Raw genomic sequence first — 21,986 nt, forward strand, 5'->3', positions numbered from 1 at the left:
CTCATGATATATGCTGTTTTTCTTAAAGCCCCAGCTCCTGTAGACAGGTTATTATGTGAAAATCTCAGATTTCATGGGGGGAAAAAAGGTTTGTAGACCTTATGGTTGCAAAGTAAAGCTTGAAAATGTGACCTGACTGTACCCTAAAGGCTCAGAAACCAGAAGGCAATAAAAGGAAACCAAAATATATTATGTTATTAAAATCACATGATTTTTTTGGGGCCTGAGCCTGACTCGTGATTTTTAAATGCTTGAAGTTGACAGTGCAGAGCTTTTGACTCATTTTGGCACCTAAGATTGAACTGTAAATTGGTATAAAATAGAAATCATGGAAAAATATATGACTTAATTCAATCCATGTATGAATCCATCATATATAGGATAAAAATAACCATCATGGAAGCAGAAACCATAAGCAAGGAGAAGTAAAACAGGGATGTAATCTCAGTGCAACACTTTCCAACATAAGATCTACTAACCTCTTTGCAAAACTCCCCAAACCTTGGACTCCAACTAAACAACTCAGAGATAAAAAGTTTACTATAGGCTGATGCCCTGAAATACTGTCTCCTACACAAGATCTACAGTCTACAAGTCTACAAAGAAGCCTACATCAGCTAGAAACCTACTGCAATACATGGGCCCTCCAGGGTTAACCTGGAAAAAACAGAAAAAGCTGTAAACAAAACAGAATGAAATTTTATAACAGAGATGTGAAAATTGAACACTCCTTAAGTTACACATATCTGGGCATCATAGTAGACATGTCAGTGAACTTCAGATTGGCTATAAGAGCATTACAAGAAAAAAATTCTGTGGGCCTTATATTACGTTAAGAAACCACTAGGTAGACACAGCACTCCAATAAAACTACTGCTAAAAACATTCCATTCTGATGCCATCCCAACCAAAGCAGCAAACACTCCCTCCACTGCAAAGATTCAGAGGATCAAACATTAAACCTAAATGAAAGTATGATCTATATACTTCCACTCTCTGGGCTGCATAATTCTCTCTCTATGAAAGAAACAACCCCACCCAAAATGGTCAAGCTGCTAGAACAATACTCAAACCATCAGTAACAAAACACTGTGAAGAACAGATATATAGACAACAACAGGCTAGACTTCTCACTCTATCACAGTAGCAGACTACCTCACTACAGTGAAATGTGCAAAGCTCAGGCAAACTCTCACCAAATACCGAATCAGTGACCATAAACTAGAAGTAGAAACAGGAAGACACACGCAACAGTCCAAATTGAAAGAGGAGGATCTGAACGACCAGTGTAATAGAGATGGAGTAATGCTTCCTATCTCAACATCCAAAATATGAGCGAGTTTGGGAAAGATATTTCACCACATTATCAGGAATCATAAAATTTTGTTATCAAAAAGCATTGAGGGGAAAACAAAATAAAACAAACACAAATTAAATTAAATAAAAACAAAAAACCCAAACAAACTCTGACCCAGGGAGACAGATTTTGCAGATGGAACTGTTCAGCGTAGTATCCTGCCGGCAGATCACTTGAAGTCAACATTAAAAAATTACAAAACCAGGATCAGGAATGAATACATGGGATAAAACCCTAGACACAGAACAACGCCACATCCTGGGCAGTTTGTACCTGCCATTTACAGATACCTAAGGGGGTCTATTTCTTTTGCTCTGGGAATATTTGTACAGCATGGCATGCCAATAAAGTATTATTGAATCAAACTGAATTTGATTTCACAGATACACACACTAACAGGAACACAGACACAGACACATACACATATACACACACTCTCATGCACACACACTAATAACAGAGCTGCGGCTGCTCCTGCTGTCTCCCTGGCAAACAAGCCTCTAGGATACTCCCCCTTCCCTCCTCCCCCACTTAAGGCAGCCCTGTAAGTCGTTTCTGTTTGATGAGAAATAACCATATCTTTTCCCTTTGAAGACACTGCACTGAAGCCCAAACTACAATATTGCAATAATCCATCACAGGAGAACAAAGTAAAGAAGGACTAGCCTACACTGACCAGTGAATATGTGCTAGCATTTTTCCTAGTGAACCACACTTCCCCAGCCAGTGTAGAGAGAGCTTGAAATTCATGATTTCCCTGGTCAGTGCAGCCTGGTCTTATATTTGATTTGGGTAGGAAGTATGGTTCATGAGAAAAATAATCTGTTTTCGTTAGCCATTCAGAGCCTTACGTTCTGAAGGTGCTGCACACGCTCCATTCACATAGCTAACCCCATCCAAGGATGCTAGTGCTGCTGAGCATTTCTGGATGTGCAAGTATTGTGTTTGTTATGAAAGGCAGAAAAACGACTGTTCTGACAGCAGCTGTGTTCATGGACAGCCACGATACTAGCCCTTCGTATTAGCAGGATGGTCTTACAGTCCATTCTCCACAGACTCTTGTGTTATCAGCCCCGACTTCTATCAAAGAGAGCCTGTCAGCTGAAATTTGGTCCAAAATTAAACTTTGTAAAAAGTAAGGTTTTATAAAACCTAAGACATATAGAAACATGTCCACAGTGGGGTGTGTGTGTGGGGGTGTGTGTGTGTGAGTGGGTGTTTGTTTGTTTTTTAAATACCACAACAAAGCATCACTAATAATGTGGTAGAGAAAGTAAATGTAAACAAAGCTGAAACTAACTTAATATGTTACCACTATCTAAGCTGAGAGAAATCAAAATTATTTTTACTATTATTTGTATTAGAGTTGCCACCTACCCAGGTTTTCCGAGGATTGTCCCTCTTTTGCGGTAGCTTTCCTGGGAAAGTGCTCAGTACACACTACTAGCTGTGCAGTTTTATCAGTTCAGGATCATCCTGGGTGTCCCAGTTTTTTGTATCTCAGAGGTGGCAACCCTAGACTTTGTACTGCTGTAGTACCCAGAGGCCCCGTCAGGATCAAGGCCCCGTTGTGCTAGGCACTGCACAAACACAGAATAAGAGTCAGTTCCTGAACCAAAGCATTTATATGTAAACAAAGAGCATAAATAGTGAGAACACAAATTGGATTTTTAAAATTTTTCCATTTTGAGTAATCTAAGGGGTTATACACATATGTTTGTTTACAAGAGATGGCATTTAAGGTAACTGCCCCTTTAACACTAAAGTTTGTGAGCGAACCCCCACATTACTCTAGTGTAGGCACACATACAATGGCCTTTCTTTCTTCCTCTGAACCTGATCTGGTGGAGGGCCAGAGCTAACAAATGGTACGTCCCTGCTTCTCTGGAAACAGAGCCAGTTTTTAGAGAGAACGGGAGGAGGCTGCAGTCAGATCCATAGCTTATTAAAATCAATGGGTGTCTTTAATGGGCTTTGAATCATGCCCTTGTTCTCAAAGAAGTGGGGACCAGGGTCTCCACAACCTGACCTCTCCAAGAAGAAGACAGAGTTTTGGCAGCTGGAGGAGCTGACTAGAGGAAGGGAGCTCCCCTACAATCAGGACTGATATTGAAAAGATCTGGAGGAGCTGAGGGGTTGGTCCTCTATTCCTGCAATTAGCTTTCTCCAGCATCACAGAGGCCCTTGATAACTGTTCCTCCAATGGGTGTGATCTGGAGTGGCAGAGAGGCCGTATTATCTGCATGTGCCCTAGAGGGTGTTGGTGTGGTCTCTAGCTTCTCACTTAACAACATTCAGGACTGGTAACGCAGCTGTCTACAAAGCTTTTGTGGTAGGCTGTTGCTATAGTCTCAGCCTAATATTTTGCATTTATATCTATTGGATTGTGGAGTACTCTCCCAAGGGAAGAGGAGAAAGCTGCATCATGTGAGTTATTTAAAACAAAACTGGATAAAGCACAAAATAATACACACTAGGAAAAAATCTTTCATTATCAGGGGATGGACTTGATGACCTGATAATTTTTTTCCACCTCTAATATCTCTGATTATAATGCACCTTTATCTCAAGGGATCCCACAACATATCACAAACTATAAACTAGAAAATGAAACCACCTCTGGGGCAGTTGGCTGTAGCCAGTAGTCAGCCTGCACACATGTACAATAATGAGGAAAAAGGGAAACATTATTATAATTTTTTATTATTGAACAAATATGAGTGCTGTATTCCAATATCTTAATACAGCCGGTGTACACAGAGGAATGAAAAGGTGGGTAAGTCACCAAATGCTGTGGTACTAAGGCTCAACTGTGGATGTGATTCATTGTGGTTTATTAGGAGACAGGTAAACAAGTTCCAGTGAAACCTCTAATAAGTTACTATGTTGTATTTAGAACATCCTTTAATCCAAACTCTTTGTTTCAGATTGGTTCATTTTATAATGCACAATAGCAGTTAAAGAATACAGTGGCACCTTATAGACTAACAGAAGTATTGGAGCATAAGCTTTCGTGGGTGAATACCCACTTTGTCAGACGCATGACAGTACGTCTGACGAAGTGGGTATTCACCCACGAAAGCTTATGCTCCAATACTTCTGTTAGTCTATAAGGTGCCACAGGACGCTTCGTCGCTTTTTACAGATCCAGACTAACACGGCTACCCCTCTGATAGTTAAAGAATAGAAAACTTTCTTCCTTTTTACATAAAGAGAGAAAAAATGCAACAAAGGTCCCTGCTGCAGGAAAAAAATGTGAACACAGAACTTGGTTCATGCTCAGTTAGAGCACAGAACACTGCTAATAACAATTATGAAGATCCTTACCAAGTGCAAGTTAACTGTTGCAGAAATAAAAGAATAATCATGAATCTTAATTGTACAGGAGCAGGCTATTTCATCTAAATCTTTGTTTTGGATTAATTGACTATGCCTTAAATATATTGGTATAGACCCATTCCATCTATTAGTAAACACAAGGGGATAAATAGAATAGGACAGGAGGGTTTGCACACGTATGATTAGTAATAGAGCTCACTTTTGTAGGAAGTGCTCTGATTTCTTTCTCATTTCAACATCAAAACAACATTCTTAACAGAAATAATTGCATTCAGAGCCCTGCTTTTGTGATCAATGACATCTATTCATCTTAGATATCAGATTGCAATCAAATACGGTAAATTAAAAAGGAAAATGTGTACAGTCGTATCCCTCTCAATTTAGGCTTTGATAAATGTGGGAACCAGTGTGTACCAAAGACCTGAAAAGAGGAACTGAAAGCATGGAGTTACTGAATTTTCATTGCTAATTGTGGTTTAGAATCAGATTTTGATTCCCAGCCCTCAGATGAGTGGTGCCTGAACATGCCTGAGAAGATGCACGTAGCCCCTGTGGAAGGTGCAAACTGTAAATCTGTTAAAGCTCTGAAAGAAGCCATAGGCTTGGATTACAGGAAGAGTATCAGATAGACTGAGGGGAGGGAGGAGTAACTTGGAGAAAGGTGGTGGAAAAAGCACATTTTATCTTATTGCTTATAGAAGCAGTGCCCAATTCTGCTCCCCTTACTCATGCGAGTATAGTAGTCTCCTTGCTTTCACTATGGAAGTGTTTGCTTTCACTATGACTACTCACAAGTAAGGCAGGAAAGATTTCTGTCCTTATTGCACAGATTAAAAAGAAGGCAGATAGGTTTTATTTAAAAAAAACAAACAAACCTGGATCCACTCGGTCTTCAAAATAAATTTTAAAAACTGTTTTAGCTCATTCTGTTCTCTTACCATACAGCCCTAAAGGCCAAATAAAGCTGGTAAGTTGCATGGGTTTTCTTAAGGGTTCATCAGATCTAATACTGGCAAGGATTCCTACAGCATGAATAGCTCTAGGGTTACTTTTGACTAAACATTTGCTATACGAGATTTTCCCTTCTAAAGGACATTACCAAAATGGTTCGTATGGGTTCACTTTTTCAATCACTGCCTCATAATGGATTTTCTCTTAGATCTTCTTTAGATATTTGGTTCTTCACATCAATGGCTATAGTAAAAATTAATTGGAAAAATAAGGATATGTGCTATGGCTGATAATTTCTCCTGAGCAAAGCCCTGCTAACACTGACTTCAGTGCAGGAGCAGCATGATACAGCTGAATGGTGAAAGGTGCTCTCCATCTGCAGATGTCAGGCTCCTAACGATCATGCTGGTCAGGACTGAACATATGGTTGAGCAGTGTTTTTCTAATCTTGGTTCTGCTGGCAGGGATTGGCCTGTTAGTGCTGCGGACTTTGTTTACAGTGGGGGAGGGGAAAGAAGAGCAAGGGAGTCAGAGTTGGAATAAATGGTTTGAACAGTCCCAACTGTCCCTTCATCACAGAAACATAGGTTTTGTAGTCTACATTGGCTTGTTGTGTAAATCATCCATTTGGGAGGAATAGATTTGATTGCTTCTGCCCTTGCAAACTGAACTGCTGTTGTAAGAGAAATAAAAATAAAAGATGATTTGTCCTTTGAATTATGGAAATATAATTTAGTCAGGCAAAAAAGACCCAAGTAACTCTTAAAAACCACCAAACCAGTTTCCTTTAGAGCACTTTATCTCTCAAAAATCAATCTTCACATGAACAAAATATAGTGCAGAATCCACCTTTCAAAACAAAAACCAGCCAGCAAGTTTAGTGTTTTGTGAAAGGTGTCAGCCCAACAGCCCCAGAGACCAAACTGCTCTATCCACACGACAAGGAACAGCAGGTGCAGTGCCAGTGCAAGCCCCCACTTAGCGCCCTGCTCATGTGTCTCAACCCCTTCCTGCAGTGTAAGTAAGTCTAGTCAGCTCTACCCAAGAGTATGGTGCATATTGGTGGTTTGGTCAGGAGATTGGGGCAGGGATGAGTGCCGCTGTGGTCTGGTGATTCCTGGCCCCTTTGCCATTGCAGCTTGGTGTGGTTTACTGTATCTGCTCTGAGTTGCACTAGGGCCTGAATCAGCCCTTGGTTGGCCTAAGAATCAAGGGGTTGTAAAGGTGATGTAATGCCACTTATGTCTCCTCATCTGATTCTACCATTAGCTGCACCAGGCACAGCATCAGTTCAGTTTAAGATCTGGCTCTTGATCTCTCTGCTGAGATTGCTAACGAGGGTGCCAATTAATGGTTTGTTGCAGCAGTGGTTTTGGTGATGGACACAGCTGTCCATTGGGAGCTGTGCGAAGACCATGAACCCGTTACCTATAGGCCACTGAAAGGCGGTCACAGAATCATAGATGGAAGAGATTAGGCCACCCAGTCCATCCCCCTGCCAGTAAAGGATTGTTCCCTACAGCATGTCAGGTAGTAACAACTTGCAGGAACAACAAACCTAGACAAAATTTGAACCAGTGATCTAGAGGCAAGGGTTCTATATCCTGCTGGCAGGCTCCTGATCCTTTCTGACTTTTCAAAGCTTTCTATAATTTTGGTTCTGAGTTTTGTTACTGAGCTGTGTTGATTTATGGCCGTGGAATTCTTCGGGAACCCAATTATAATACATGGATCTTGGTGTATTCATATCACGTTATTTATTAAAAATGCTCCCTCTGGGAACATGCTTACATCTGAGGTTCTGAGTATTTGGAAAATAATTCAAAAACACACATTTAATTTCACTAGCAGCACTTTGGAGTAATGAGTTCTCATGTAAACTTCGCCTCAGTGTTAGGTTACTTTTGGCATGCTGTAGTTGCATTTCATATATCTGAAAAAAGGTGGCATTATAGATCTATGTTGCTTTCTGCTAGTGCATGATGACCTGTAATGTACAGCATGCTTTAAAATCTAACAGGTTAGCTGTTAAATTTTGTTGAGACATGAAAAAAATGTTAAAAGTGAAAATGTAACTAGTAGGTTTCTTATTACTTTTCAGTAATCTGGAGCAAATAATAGCAAGATTACAGGACCAGAGAATATAGTCTTCTTTTGAACCCACACATGCATTCACACACACACACACACTCACACATACATATATATCCCTAACCATCCTCAAAAGGAATAGATACAATTGCTTTACTACAATAACCTACTTAGGGGAAAAGAAATATCTCACTATCACTACATGTACTACAGATACAGCAAACTGGCAGTTTCAAGGTAAGGAAAAGCATTACATTGAAAGAAGATTTTCCTTATATTTGGATTTTTGATAGTCTTAAAATAAAACGTAAGTGAATTTAATGCTGTGAAAGTTATTGAATTGCCAGCACTGGGAGCTGAAGTTCTCTATGCTCAGAATATATAAAGCATTAGTGGTGGCAGCAGAAGCTGACCCAGCCAGACTCTTTCTAGAACTGAAAGTGTACTTTCCTGTCCAAACTTAATCAGTTCTTGGCCTGCCCACTGACGGGTCACGCATGAAATTCTTTAAGTACCTGTTTGCAGCTTAAGTGATGATAATTACCATATAAAGTAACTTGAAGAGCAAAAAGTTGTTCTATCCTGTGAAAAATGAGTTTAGAGTGTTTTGATACTAATATTTCTACCCATTCGTGGAGACCTCCAGTATTTCTGATTTGTTGTCCTCCTGCCTCCTGGGTTAGCCAGAGAGCATCCTCACTTTTTTTCTTGTTTGAAGATAATGTGACAGGGTTACCATCACCCTCATACTTGTTTGAATGTTTTTCACAGTTTTTGTCACCTTCCTGTTAGTAGAAGCTTGTGTTTTATGGGTAGCCTGATACTTAACCCTATATCTAGTTATGTTTCTGGACATGAATAACACACTATTGTAGCCCAATAAACTTATGTCAGTATAATTACATTGCTCTGCAGTGTGGAAAATCCACCCCCCTGAGTGACGTAGTTGTACCGACCTAATTCCTAATGGGAAACTTATGTCAGTATAACTACATTGCTCTGCAGTGTACTCCACCTAGCTTTCGCGCAGGTGGAGTACCTACGCCAAAGGGAGAAGCTCTCCCATCGGCGTAGGCAGTGTCATCACTAAGTGCGAAAGCACTGGTAGGCAGACCCTGAATGGGGTCAATTTTTTCACACTTTCTGCATGTTTCATGGTGAAACAGAAGTCTTGGCAACAACAAGTGCATAAAAGTGCAGACTTTTGTTTCGTAAACCAGGTCTACACTACAGTCTTATGCCGACAGAGCTATGCTGGTCACAGGTGTGGTGAGGTGTAATCTCTGACTGACGTAGCTTTGCTGGCAAAGCCCCTACTGTAGACACAGTTATACCAAAATAACTCCAGGAATACAAATATTAATAAATAATAAATCTGTGTTTTTGATGATAAAACTTATTTAATTTATGGGGGCTGGAATAAACTATACTGGAAAAAGCACATATTTGCTGGTATTTTCTACATCTGGTACAGTATACTGGTATGGCTACACTCACAAAAGTATCCCTAGTGTAGACCAGGCCTTTGTATTCACACAGCTGTGAAAAACTATTGTAAAAGTTGTTCACAGCTAGGCAAATCCTCCAATGTCATCAGTAAAAAGAAGCAAATGCCTCAAAACATTGCTCATGAATATTTGCTCAAACAAATCCTTCAGATTGATTTTGGCTGTGTTACACTCCCTTCAATTTCTATTTTTCTAGCTGACAAATTTTCTAGCAGAAATTGTTTGCAGCAACAAATTTGAAGTGACTATTAGAAAATATTCTAATATTTCTGAGTGTAACTCAGAAAATTGCTTTCAAAATCAAAATTTGAGTATTCCCACTAGAAACCAGATTCTAATAGTTGCTGTCTCTCAGGGAACAAAAAACAATATGCTGTGACTAATATGTCCAATAAAAACTAGCCATGCTTTTCAGATTTCAAATATAGAATATTCAAACAAATTGTTAACAATAATTATTTTCCAGAATAATTTTAATAATGAATGTATTGATGAAAATCACAGACAGTACAGTTTGGGATAATATACTATTCTGGATGATGAAAACACAAAATTTGTTGAATCCTCTTAGATTTAAAAATTAAATGAGAAAAATATTCCCTTTACAGAATAAGGTAGGGGCATATTGTGAGAGCAGCCAAGGATCCTCATGATCTGTAGAACCATGGAGTAGTAGTAGTGTAGGAATCAAGCCCGCCCACCATGTCCATGAAGGCTGCCATCTCAGTGGAAATGATATACACATGCTTCATTGATTCCAAAGCCAGAAGGGACCATTAGGATCATTTCAGCTGATCTCCTATGTAACACAGGCCATAGAACTTGCCCAAAATAATTCCTAGAACAGATCTTTTTTGAAAAACATCCAACCTTGATTTAAAAATTGTCAGTGATGGAAAATCCACCACAACACTTGGTAAATTGTTCCAATACTTAATTGGTCTCACTGTTAAAAATGAATGCTTTATTTCCAGTCTGATTTTGCCTACTTTCAACTTCCAACTATTGGGTCATGTTACACCTTTCTCTGCTAGATGGAAGAATCCATTATCAAATATTTGTTCCCCATGTAGGTATTTTTAGACTGTACTCAAGTCACCCTTTAATCTTCTCTATGTTAAGCTAAATAGATTGAGCTCTTAGAGTTTATCACAATAAGTCATGCTGTCTACTCCTTTAGTTATTTTCATTGCTCTTCTCTGAACCCTCTCCAGTCTATCAACATCTTTCTTGAGTTGTGAGCTCCAGAACTGGACACAGTATTCCAGCAGCGGTTGCACCAGTGCCAAAACCAGAGGTAAAATAACCTCTCTACTCCTACTTGAGATCACCTGTTTATGCATCAGGATAACATCAGCCCTTTTGGCCACAGTGCCACGTTCAGATAATTACCCACTACAAACCCCAGATCGTTTTCAGAATCACTGCTTCCCAGGATAGAGTCCCCCATTATGTAAGTATGGCCTACAATCTTTGTTCCTAGATGTATACATTGACATTTAGCCATATTACAATGCATATTGTTTGCTTGTACCAGTTTACCAAGCGATCCAGATTGCTCTGTATCAGTGACCTGTCCTCTTCATTATTTCTCACTCCAAGTTTTGTGTCATCTGCAGACTTTAGCAGTGATGATTTTATGTTTTCTTCCAGGTCAAAAATGTACCAGGTTTCAGATGTTAAATAGTGTAGGGCCAAGAACTGATCCCTGTAGGACCTGACTAGAAACATACTGGTTTGATGAACATTCCTTGTTTTCAATTACATTTTAAGACCCTTCGTTTAGCAAAATTTGAATCAATTTAATGTATGCCATTTTAATTTTATATCTTTCTATTTTTTTAATAAAAATGTTGTGTGGTAACAAGTCAAATGTCTTATAGAAATCTAAGAATATGATGTCAACATTATTACCTTTATCAACCAGACTTGTAATTTCATCATAAAAAGAGATCTAGTTAGTTTGATAGGATCTATTTTACATAAACCCATGTTGATTGGCATCAATTATATTGCCCTTCTTTAGTTCTTTATTAATTAAGTCTCATATCAACCATTCCATTATTTTCCCTGGGATCAATGTCAGACTGACAGGCCTATAAACACCTGGGTCATCCCATTTACCCTGTTTAAATATTAGCACAATATTAGCTTTCTTCCAGTCTTCTGGAACTTTTTCAGTGTTCCAGCAATTAATGGTCCAGCAAGATCTTCAACTAGCACTCTGAAAACTCTTGGATGTATGTTATTCATACCTGTGGAGTTAAAAATGTCTACCTTTAGTAGCTGCTGTTTAATATCCTCCTTAAATTGTAGTGGAATGGAAAGAGTATTATCATATCATCTGTTTTTTTCCCAAATGCAGAACAAAAATATGTATTGAACACTTCTGCCTTTTCTGCATTATTATTGATAATTCTACCATTTACTAGATGTAAATGGTAGTATCTAAACATCTAAACAACCAGTACAATTATTAGGATTCTTTTTGTTCCTAGTATACTTAAAAAATTCCTTCTTACTGTCCTTAACTCTGCTATCCCTTTGCTTCCCTTATCAATTTTCTACAGTCCCTATCTTCTGATTTATTTTCATTACTATCAACTTCCCCTTTCTTGCATATTATTTTTTATTTGTTATAGCTTGTCAAAAGGGGGTTTTGGGTCCAAGACCATCAATACTGCCTCACAGCAATACTCTGGACTATGTCAATGGCTGTGTCACCCAATGGCAGGAGTCATTGGCTGCTTTGCCTAGCGGCTGGAGTCAGTGGCTATGTCACCAATGGCAAGCATTGGTAGCCACTTTGTCTACCGGCTGTAGTCAGTGGCTGGGGGTAGTTAAAACCCAGGTCCTTCCTGCTCCACCGGGTTCCAACTCAGGGCTCAAAGAAACAATAATTCAAAGTGTGCAGACTAGGGGTGGGCGCTAATGCCTGCTCCCTGAGTCACTTTCTACTGCGGCTTTGTTTCCTCTGCTTGTGCCACTGGTCTGTCTTGTAGTCCCCTTGGAGTTCGCTTGGGTCACTCTCGAAAGGGTCTCCTTCTGTCTGTGGCAGCTCATCATCTTCAGCTTCCACGATTGAAGGGTCTGCGGCAGCTTGACCATAAGGCCTGGTCTCAGCTGCTTGGAGCCTCACCAGCTTCTCTGCAGGAGGCTGCAACACCCAACTGCTCTCCTGCTCAGTCCATCCAGACTGAGCTGAGCTGCTCCCTTTTGAGCTCTGCCTCCGCTGTGAGCATGCCCAGCAGGAGCGGTGGGGTGTGATGTCTTGTGTCCAGAGCAACTCCTCAACTCTCGCTTATCCAGTGTGGAGTTTGTCCACCCCGTCACATAGCTTCCTTCATTTCCCCTCTAAACCACGTTGCTTCTTTTCTTGCCTTCTAATTCTAGATTCAGTTTAATTGCAATTATCCCATCCTCATCACTATGTATGATTTATTTTATTCATGGGCTTATCATTCTTGTATTAAACACACTAAGGCAATATAGTTCTGTAGACAGCACACAGAGATATACGATTTACTCCCTCTCTCTGCTACAGAAACAAAGAAAGAAAAAGAGACAGACCATGTAATAAGAAATACTGGCATCGAATGGTGGAAGTGTAACTTGATATTTAAACAGGTTAAGCACTAGCTAAGAATTGAAATATACAACAGATCTCCTGTGGACCCATCAGTCTGGAGATTATTCACCACAAACAACATCATATCCTATGCACATGTATCCTATGCACATGTAAAAATATCATTCTTCTTACTAAAGAGGCTGGGGGCTTCCTTAGTCTGGTGCAGATCAGCCCCAAATATTAATCTGTGACTTGTGCTGTGATCATGTTACCCCGACTGCTACTCTGTGGCTTTCCTCCAGAATGGTCTGTGTAAAGCTTCAAGCAACAGCTATCTAAGGGCTGGTCTCCACTACCGGGGAGATCGATGCTGCTGCAATCGATGCAGCAGAGATCGATTTAGTGGGTCTAGCTAAATAGATGGCAGAGCGCTCTCCGGTCAACCCTGGTACTCCACCTCTCCGAGAACAGTAAGGGAAGTCAACCGGAGAGCATCTCCCATCGACTCAGTGCCGTGAAGACACTGGGGTAGGTCGACTTAAGCTACGTCGACTCCAGTTACCTTATTCACGTAACTGGAGTAGCATAACTTAGGTCGACTTACCCCTGTAGTGAAGACAAGCCCTAAGAGTAGGAACAGCAGGCTTTAGTGCTTAGTTGGACAAAATCAATCATTACGTTGTTTGGAGCTATCCATCTATCTTTAAAAGCAGTGGATAAACTGAAGCCAAGGCTCTGCCGGAAATGTTCCACCTTTCACAGAATCCTTTACACTATCCTCCATCCCTTCAAGGCTCTGAGGTTGCTTTGAGAGAAGTTCCTCAGTCTCAAGACCATATTCCTAGTAACCATCTGTTTCTCCCTTCCCCATTTAGTTTTACTACAAGACATGGGGGTGACTGGATAGGTTCCTCATTTCCTATCTAAGACCCCTTTCTGCATCAACTTGACTGACAATGTGATAGTTCTGTCTTTCATCCCCACTCCTAGGGATGACAAAGAAAAAGTTTCTGCACACCCAACATATAAATGTAACTTGAATATCTACTTAAACTGAACTGTGGAGGCCAGTGTATCAGGCCATTCAGTATAGAAGCCAAGAAGGCTGCATAAGATTGCAAGGATACTATGAAGTAAGTGTGGTATTGCATCTGTAGGGCCTATGTTGCTAAAGGCAAAGCTCCTCCCCTATTCTATCAGAAGATCATTGTACTAGAATACTATTCTTTTCATGGAGAGAAAGGGGAGATGTTTCCTCACTGGAGCTCTGCAGTACTGCAATCTCTCACACATCTACAGAATTCAACAGAGTTACTTACACTGATTCCCACCAGATGATGACCTCATCCAAAATGTACAAGTGTCTGTGGCAGGGCCGGCTCCAGGCACCAGCCCACCAAGCTGGTGCTTGGGGCGGCACCTGGAGGGGGGCGACGCGGCGCTCCGGCCCGAGAGCGGGGCCGCGACTGGGCTCGCCGCCCTCCCCCCGGCGCTGCCTCTGGCCGCCGGGGAGAGCGGAGCCCCAGCCAGGCTCGCCGCCCTCGCCCCGGCGCAGCCTCTGGCCGCCGGGGAGAGCGGAGCCCCAGCCAGGCTCGCCGCCCTCCCCCCGGTGCTCTGGCCGCCGGGGCTCCGCTCTCCCCGGCGGGGCTCGCCGCCCTCCCCTGCCGGGGGGGGGCGGCGGGAGGCTTTTTTGCCTGGGGCGGCAAAAAAGCCAGAGCCGGCCCTGGTCTGTGGTCACTGCCTGGTAAGATGGGTTCTGTATGCACCAGTCAAGTAAAATCTCAGACTTATCTCAGGTGGCTCTCAGCATTCACCCTATTGTTCTTGTGTCAGAGTATTGCTTTGGGAATTCCCTTTCTTCTGGACTGGACCAGGAGACATAGGAGGAAGGGATTTTTAGTTAATCTAATTTGGTTTCTCCTAGTCCCTGTTGGGTCCATTCAGATATCTCCATATAGAGCCAGAAAACATTCTTTCACTTGAGGCTTTTATATAAATCCTTTAAAAAAAACACAACAAAACATTAAACTTTTAATGTAATCAAGCTTGTGTTGTTTATATTTAATCTCTTATCTCTATGGCACGTGAATTAGCAATAAAGGTTGCTCATTTTATCTCACTTGATTTCTCTTTATTTTCATGACTTGTTTTCACAATTTGTTTGATTTGTTCACTTATCAGTTTATTCTGTGTGGATTTTATGGCTCAGGAAGTTTCAGAAACTGGATTCCTCAAATGAAATTGACCCTTTATATGGGCCTGACAGAGTAAATGTCTGTGATTTTCCTCTCTCCATCTGCTGGTAGAAGGAGATATTACCCATCCAGACTGAAGCAGTGGGGAATTGCAGAAACTATACATTAGAGTAGGTAAATTTTCCTTTTAATGCTATGTATACTTTCTATTAGGAACAGGTTGGAGAACATCAGTTTATTTCACTTAGACTACTAAATGCTTGCTATCAAATGGAAATAACTTTAGATCACTTACAGATCTGGGCTGAATAGAAAGGAATAACATAAATGTTCAATACTATGTAGACTATTACTAATTCCCCGTGACATCTATTCTCCAAAGTGTACAGTATTTTGAACTATGCTGAAAAGGTTGTGGTTAGGATTCCTGGTACTGCAGATTGATGTGCTGATGCAAGATGGAGATTTGTTAATTTAGGATGGGTGCAAGAGACCCTTCTGAATGGTTGTCAGTTCTTATAAATATTAGTAATTTTTTTATATTTACTGATAGAGTAGATGAATGGAGGATCATATAGCAGGGTTTTCAACATGTTCACCATTTTAAAGGTTTTTCTGAAGGCAGGTGTACCATGCTCCTTCTTTACATGCACTACAATTGGCTTCTACTAATAATTACAATATATTTACAATATTAAGTATAGGAAATGGTAAAACTAATTAAACAGTTGCATATGACTACAGAAGGTGTCACCAGATTGTGCTGTTACTCATAGTTTAACAAGTTCTTTTTCTTAGTATTCAAGCAGTGTTCAGTCTTCTGAAGAAATGCTGTATTGTTAGTTTGGTGATGATATTCTTTTTGAATGAACTGTTCCAAACAGCAACTGAGTTTTTTCTTTGCCTTAATCTAACAAGTGTCAATTTTTGGTGCAGAGTAACTTCCTGGAAACTGGGTATTAGTCTTGGGCTGATATTTCTGAAAGAGGGGTTTGCCTGCTTGCCACTTGTGATTACCTCTGTTCAAGGACTGGTATATGTAGTGTAAATAAAACAAATTGCACCAAGAATACATCCAGACTCCATGTTTCTGATTTCTCCTCTAACTGGAAACCCAATCTGCAAGGCCTCAAAATCTGATACCACTCGTCAGAGGGGCAGCCATACATTGCCTGGTTTAACTTGGCTGCTCTCATAAACTAGTGGGGGTCAGAATAATTTTAGATATACTTTCTGCTGCATTCACATTAACACCATGTTTGTGTGTAATTTATATCTTGTAATAAAAATATTTATGTTGATTGCTGTTGATATCTACTCATTATGTTTTGTAGATGCTACTGTTTTTGGTGTTTTACAGCAGAGGTTTTTATGGACTTACGCAAGTTTTTATAGATCAATTAATCTACTTTTTTTCCTTTTATTTAGATCCATCATATGTTTAGTTTTATAGGAATGTTTTTCAAACACTGTAAAGATTCTGTCATATTCAAGCCTGAAGAGAATGTTTTATTAGGCTAATTTTCCCCACGAAATTTAAACAAGAATGTGAAACTTTTTGGGGTTACCTGAGGTAAATCTAGAGCAGGTGGAGGGTCCGGGACTCCTCAGCAGCCCAGGCTCCGTGGGTGGCTCTTACTACTGCCTGTACTGGCTTCTGGCTTGGCCAGGGGGCAGGACCTCGGGGCGGGGGGGAGGAGCAGGGGGCAGGGCCTCATGGCAAAGTGCGGGAAGAGGCTGGCGCTGCCCTGAGCCTCAAGCAGGCACAGAGTGGCCCCTCAGGGAATCTGGGACAAATGCTGTCCCTGAGTCATTCAGCCAGGGACTTGAACTCCGCATTTCAGGACTGTCCCGCCTGATTCAGGATGGGTGGGCACCCTAGGTGAATCACTACCACCTGCTTACAGATTGTGAGAGCTTTATCTGTGCCAAGTAAGGGCTGCCACCGGCAGCACAAATACTCTGCTCTGGGCTCCATGAATCCCACTCGTTCTCTCTGCAGGCTAGCAATTTACACACTCCACTTTATTACACGTGAGTGCCCAGTCCCCTGTCTTCCCGGAGTGTACACTGATCCATTGCCTCCATGGAAGCAGTTCACCCCAATTTACTGGCTTCATCTCTGTTCAACAGCTCTCCTTAACACAGGCACTTAGATGTATCTATACCAAATTGAAGTTTATTTAACAAAGTTTCAGTTACAGATTCACATAAAAGAAAGTAAAAGGATTTTGAAACATAGGTTACAAGTAAAAGAAAAATATAAAATGCAAACTATAGCCTGTTCTTATTAACAGGTTACTTTCCTGTCTGATAAGGATTTTCACACCCAATGGTCAGTCCTTACAGCGCTTGTCCAGTACAGAGGGCTGGGATCCACTTTTCACAAGACATTCCCACTGGCAGACTGTTGCTTCCCTAATGGATAACATTTGTGCCCTCTTTCCTTCTCTAATACAGTCTCAGACTTTTGTCTTTGTCAGTGCTCAAGTCTACATCTGTCCCAGGGTGTAAACAGAGGGCTGGGCTGAATCCATAGATGTCAGTTGTTCTCAGTGTTGATTGAGTCAGTTCTGAGACCCACCCTGGCTCAGGTGACAAGTTTCATTTCCATCAGTTTTGGAAGCCAATGTTCTACATGTTACACAACTACAAATGTTTTCCATACAAACATCCTGCAATAACCATGACAACCAGCTACTTGTTTAACATTTGGTAGAGGCCACACACAACCCCCTTTGGTGAAATATTTAGAAGATGGTCGAACACAGATGTAATATATCTGCCAGGGCATGGCTGGGGTATCTGGGCATGGCTGTGTCACAAAGAGATTGCACTGTTGTTCTCAAGCTAGGAGCTACATGCACTTTTGTTTCAATGGCTTTGATTTTAAAGACATTTATTAAAGTGCTGTTCCACTATGAAAAGTGATTGTGTTAAAATGGCACCTTTTTACTGAATAGATGTTTTCCCATCTACATTCAGAATCATAGCTGTCCACTTGTGACATTTTTTTTTGTACTCCTGTCAGTCTGGCAGAGCCCACATAGGTTAAGGAGATTGAGCTAGGTTCTCTTTCTCCTTGTGTGTGATCATCCAAATTGTTCACAAAGTTCCAGTGAGCCAACTGAAGAAAATGTGGCTTACGTAGGTGGCTCCAAATCATTAGTTTAGCCAGCAGAACCTTTATTACTGGTGATGATATGTAAGAAAGAAAAACCCCAAGTTGACTGTCAGATGTTTTCTCTAACTAACAACCCTACAAACTCAGCCTTAACTCTATTTACTTGTAGCCTGATCACATTTGCTTGGGAAATCACGGTGAGATAATAAACATGGACCCCTACAATGCAATTTTTAATGGGTAAAATTTTCAAAAGCACCTATGTGGCTTAGGAGCCCAAGTCCCATTGACTTTCAATGAGATTTTGGTTCCTAAGTGCCTATGTCACTTTGAAAATGGAATTTAGGCTCCTAAGTCATCTAGGCACTTTTGGAACAATTTACCCAAAATCAACTTTCAAAGTAGAACTGGACTTTCATGTATTTAATTTGTAATATTGTAAGAAAAACATGATGGGATGGCAGCAAAGAACTTGGGATAGCCGGTGTCCACTTCAAAACGGTTATGTTCTGGATGGAAATTTTGGGCCTTAATGGCCCCTCTGCTTTTTCCTGATTGAATTTGGAGAATTGGGAGATCATGGTCTCTATTTTCACTGTACTGTCAAAATCTTTAAAGCCACTTTATCATCCTTCAAGTTACTCATCAAAACTCACCTCTGCTGTAATTCATACACGAAGCTGCAGTCTGATAATGACCAGGCAGGTGAAGAGCTAGATATACTGCTCCTGAGTGGCTAAGAACTGCTCACATTCTATTATTTTTGTTACCCCTAATCCCAACTCCCACTCTCCATGATGGCTTGCTTGTTTGTCTTATCTACCTGTTATGACTTGCCTTTTAGGTTGCAAGCTCTTTGAAGCAAGGCTTGTCAGTGTATGTTTGTACAGCACCTAGTAGAATGAGCCCCTGTCCTGGCTGGGCTATAGGTATTGCCACACTATAAATGTTAAATAATAGTACTGTCTTCATATTAAACAGTGTATATCATTTATACTGACTGCCCCGATTTGAAAGTTTGCCCTGATTCTCTGGTATCCGAATAAGAAGTAATATAATGCCTGGTTGAGAGTGGTGGGGAGGCTTTCCTTTCTTGTTTTTTTGAAAGGAGAGTGTGGGCAACTTATAAAAAGACCAGTGCACACTGCAGACACCAAAAGCACCAAAATACATTTTCTCACAACAATTTCTTCTCCCAGCGTACTCTTGGAACACCTTTCTGATGCTGTCAGCTATGGTGATGTAGCACCTCTGTTTTCAAATTAATATTGCCGTAATGCATTTATCTTTAATTACAAGAGAACACCCTTCTAGGATATTACCTAACAACACTCATTAGGAATAAACAGATTAAGTCCTTACCAGTTAATCAACACCACAAACTTCTTAGTGTTCTGAAAACTACATGAAATAACACTGTCACCATAATAAGAGTGCTTGAAAGCATTAGGGAATCCACAGTGCTTTTCGGCTGGTGAAAAGGTAATGATTAGAGATGGGCCCGAGGAGCTGCAGAGTTTCAGATGCACACATCCCCAGGTTTAGGGTTGTTCAAATCTGGGGTTTGGGTTGGGTCCATCTCTAGTCCGGATTTTAAATGTATAATAGGGGGGACAGCTTTGAAGCACATTGTGTAGAACTGAGAAACCCATTGGGGCCAATGTAAGTGTTTTATGATCCTTGAGTGGGAAGTGCTATAGAAATGCAAAACAGTTGTGTAAACTGTGAGATGAGTCCATTCATGAACTTTGTTGAAAATAAAATAAGAAGATAAGTGGGATAGAATAAAAAAGAACAAATCAAACATTAGAATGTATTTATTCATCTCTAGCAGGCTTTCAAGAATAGATTGGCAAGAATTTATTAGTGGTGGATTGCAGCTTGAAGTGATAGTGCAGCAATTGTCTATTCAATTCACATCTTTGGCCTTTATTTGGTAACAACACCAGAATTGCAAGTGTTTTGTTACAAATGGGCCAACATAAACCTGTTCCATAGTAGCATTAAACATAGTAGTAATAATAGTATGATGTTGTTAACATGTTAAGTTTTGAAAGCATTTTTTACATGAAATACACATTGAGGGTTAGGAGGCACTGTTGTCTCTGGAGACCTAAATTCAAATTCTGTTTTGGCTCATGAGTGAAAATGAATTAGCTGTTCTCATCCTAGTCCACACACGCTTGTATCATATCACCAAACCCAGCAAGCTCATGAGATTGCTAGCCTAGAAAAGCAGGAATAGTGCCACTCAGGACTGATGCTCATTGGAGGGTTGTATGGAGAAACTTGCGCAAGTCCTGCCTGCACTTTGCATCAGTACAAATTCACATACAGTTTTAAAAAAAATCTCCTATCTGGATGACAGCAATTGAACTGTGCTGATTAACTCCTAAGACATATGAGCCGGACTTTTTAGAAGTGCTGAGCACCCACAGCTTCCATCACCTTTTAAAATCAGGCTATAGAGGTCACAATTTGCTGTCACTTTTTCCAGTCAAACATCAGTGTGCAAAGCTTAATGTTTTAAAATAATACTTTGTTTTATCTATGGTGTGGTGAGTTTTCATAAAAGAAATTTTCAAATAGATTTTCTAAGGGATGAACTCTTTATGGCAATAACTTTATTTGCATTAATAGTAACTATCTACTAAGTTACCTGTGAATAAAAATCTTTGATTAAATAATTTTATAAAATGCTGTTTGTGGACCAGCAGAAACAAGTGTAAATGATTTTTTTTTAAAAATAGCAATGTATTTTTTAAAAATAGCAAAGTATTGTCTACAGCAGTTCAATTCAATTACCTGTTTTTAAAAGAAGGCTTTTTCATTATTCTTATGATCATACATTTATTGTATAATGATGTTACTGTAATATATTGAATTGTTAAGTATTGCTCTGGGATAGTGAACTTCAGATCGCTATGCAAGGGTCTTTATTTAATCAGAGCTCACTAAAGGGGGATGCATTCCATGATTATCATAATTCATCTATTCATCCTGCACTCCTTATCTTTTTTTCAGGATGGAGTAGGTGTAGATGAGAAGCTGTCTTTAAGGCGGGTAGCGGTGGTTGAAGATTTCTTTGACATTATCTATTCCATGCATGTGGAAACAGGGCCTAATGGAGAACAAATCCGAAAGCATGCTGGACAAAAGAGAACTTATAAAGCAGTAAGTAAACAAAAAACAGAACATCTGTAAGTTAAAATATAGTAACACAATTGCATATCTATTTATTGTTTTTTTAGATTGTGAGTTATTTGGATTGGTGATTTTGTGTTTTTTCACAGTTGGGCCAGAAGTATTACAGCCCATCACTTTCAGCTTTATTTCAGAGGCCTGTGTGGGTACATGTGTGTATATATGCAAATATATAGGTTGAAAATGCTTAGGGTCAAATTTCTACTGGTGTAATGGGTGCAAGTCTATTGACTTCAGTGGAGTTTTGCCCATTTGCACCAGCAGGGAATTTGGCTGTTTTAATATGATTTGAAAGACAAGGCCTGTGAGGTAACCTCTTTTATTGGACCAACTTCTGTTGGTGAGAGAGACAAGCTTTTGAGCTTGTCTTTTTAATCTCAAAAGCTTGTCTCTCTCACCAACAGAAGTTGGTCCAATAAAAGATATTACCTCACCCACCTTGTCTCTCTAATATCCTGGGACCAACAAGGCTACAACTACACTGCATCCTAATATGATTTGATAATTTATTAAAATGATATTTATTTTATAAGCTCCATGTTAATAGTATTATTTTAAATTATTATTAAATTGAAATACAGATGTTCTTCCAGTTTATGAAGACTGTCAAGATACAACCATTAAGGTTTGTTAAATGAACTGCTGT

General features: G+C 40.1%; 1 protein-coding gene across 3 annotated transcripts in view; it reads left to right on the forward strand.

Annotated features, from left to right (window-relative positions):
• The window catches only part of NOL4 (nucleolar protein 4), a 245,823-nt gene that overhangs the window by 20,453 nt on the left and 203,384 nt on the right, over positions 1–21,986 (forward strand). For all 3 annotated transcript variants that reach the window (XM_065399159.1, XM_065399160.1, XM_065399161.1), the window contains exon 2: positions 21,161–21,310. In XM_065399159.1, the coding sequence (XP_065255231.1) occupies positions 21,161–21,310 (150 nt within the window). The remainder of the gene's footprint in view (positions 1–21,160; positions 21,311–21,986) is intronic.

The sequence above is a fragment of the Emys orbicularis genome, chromosome 2 (assembly GCF_028017835.1).
Source record: "Emys orbicularis isolate rEmyOrb1 chromosome 2, rEmyOrb1.hap1, whole genome shotgun sequence".
Taxonomy (NCBI): Eukaryota; Metazoa; Chordata; order Testudines; family Emydidae; genus Emys; species Emys orbicularis.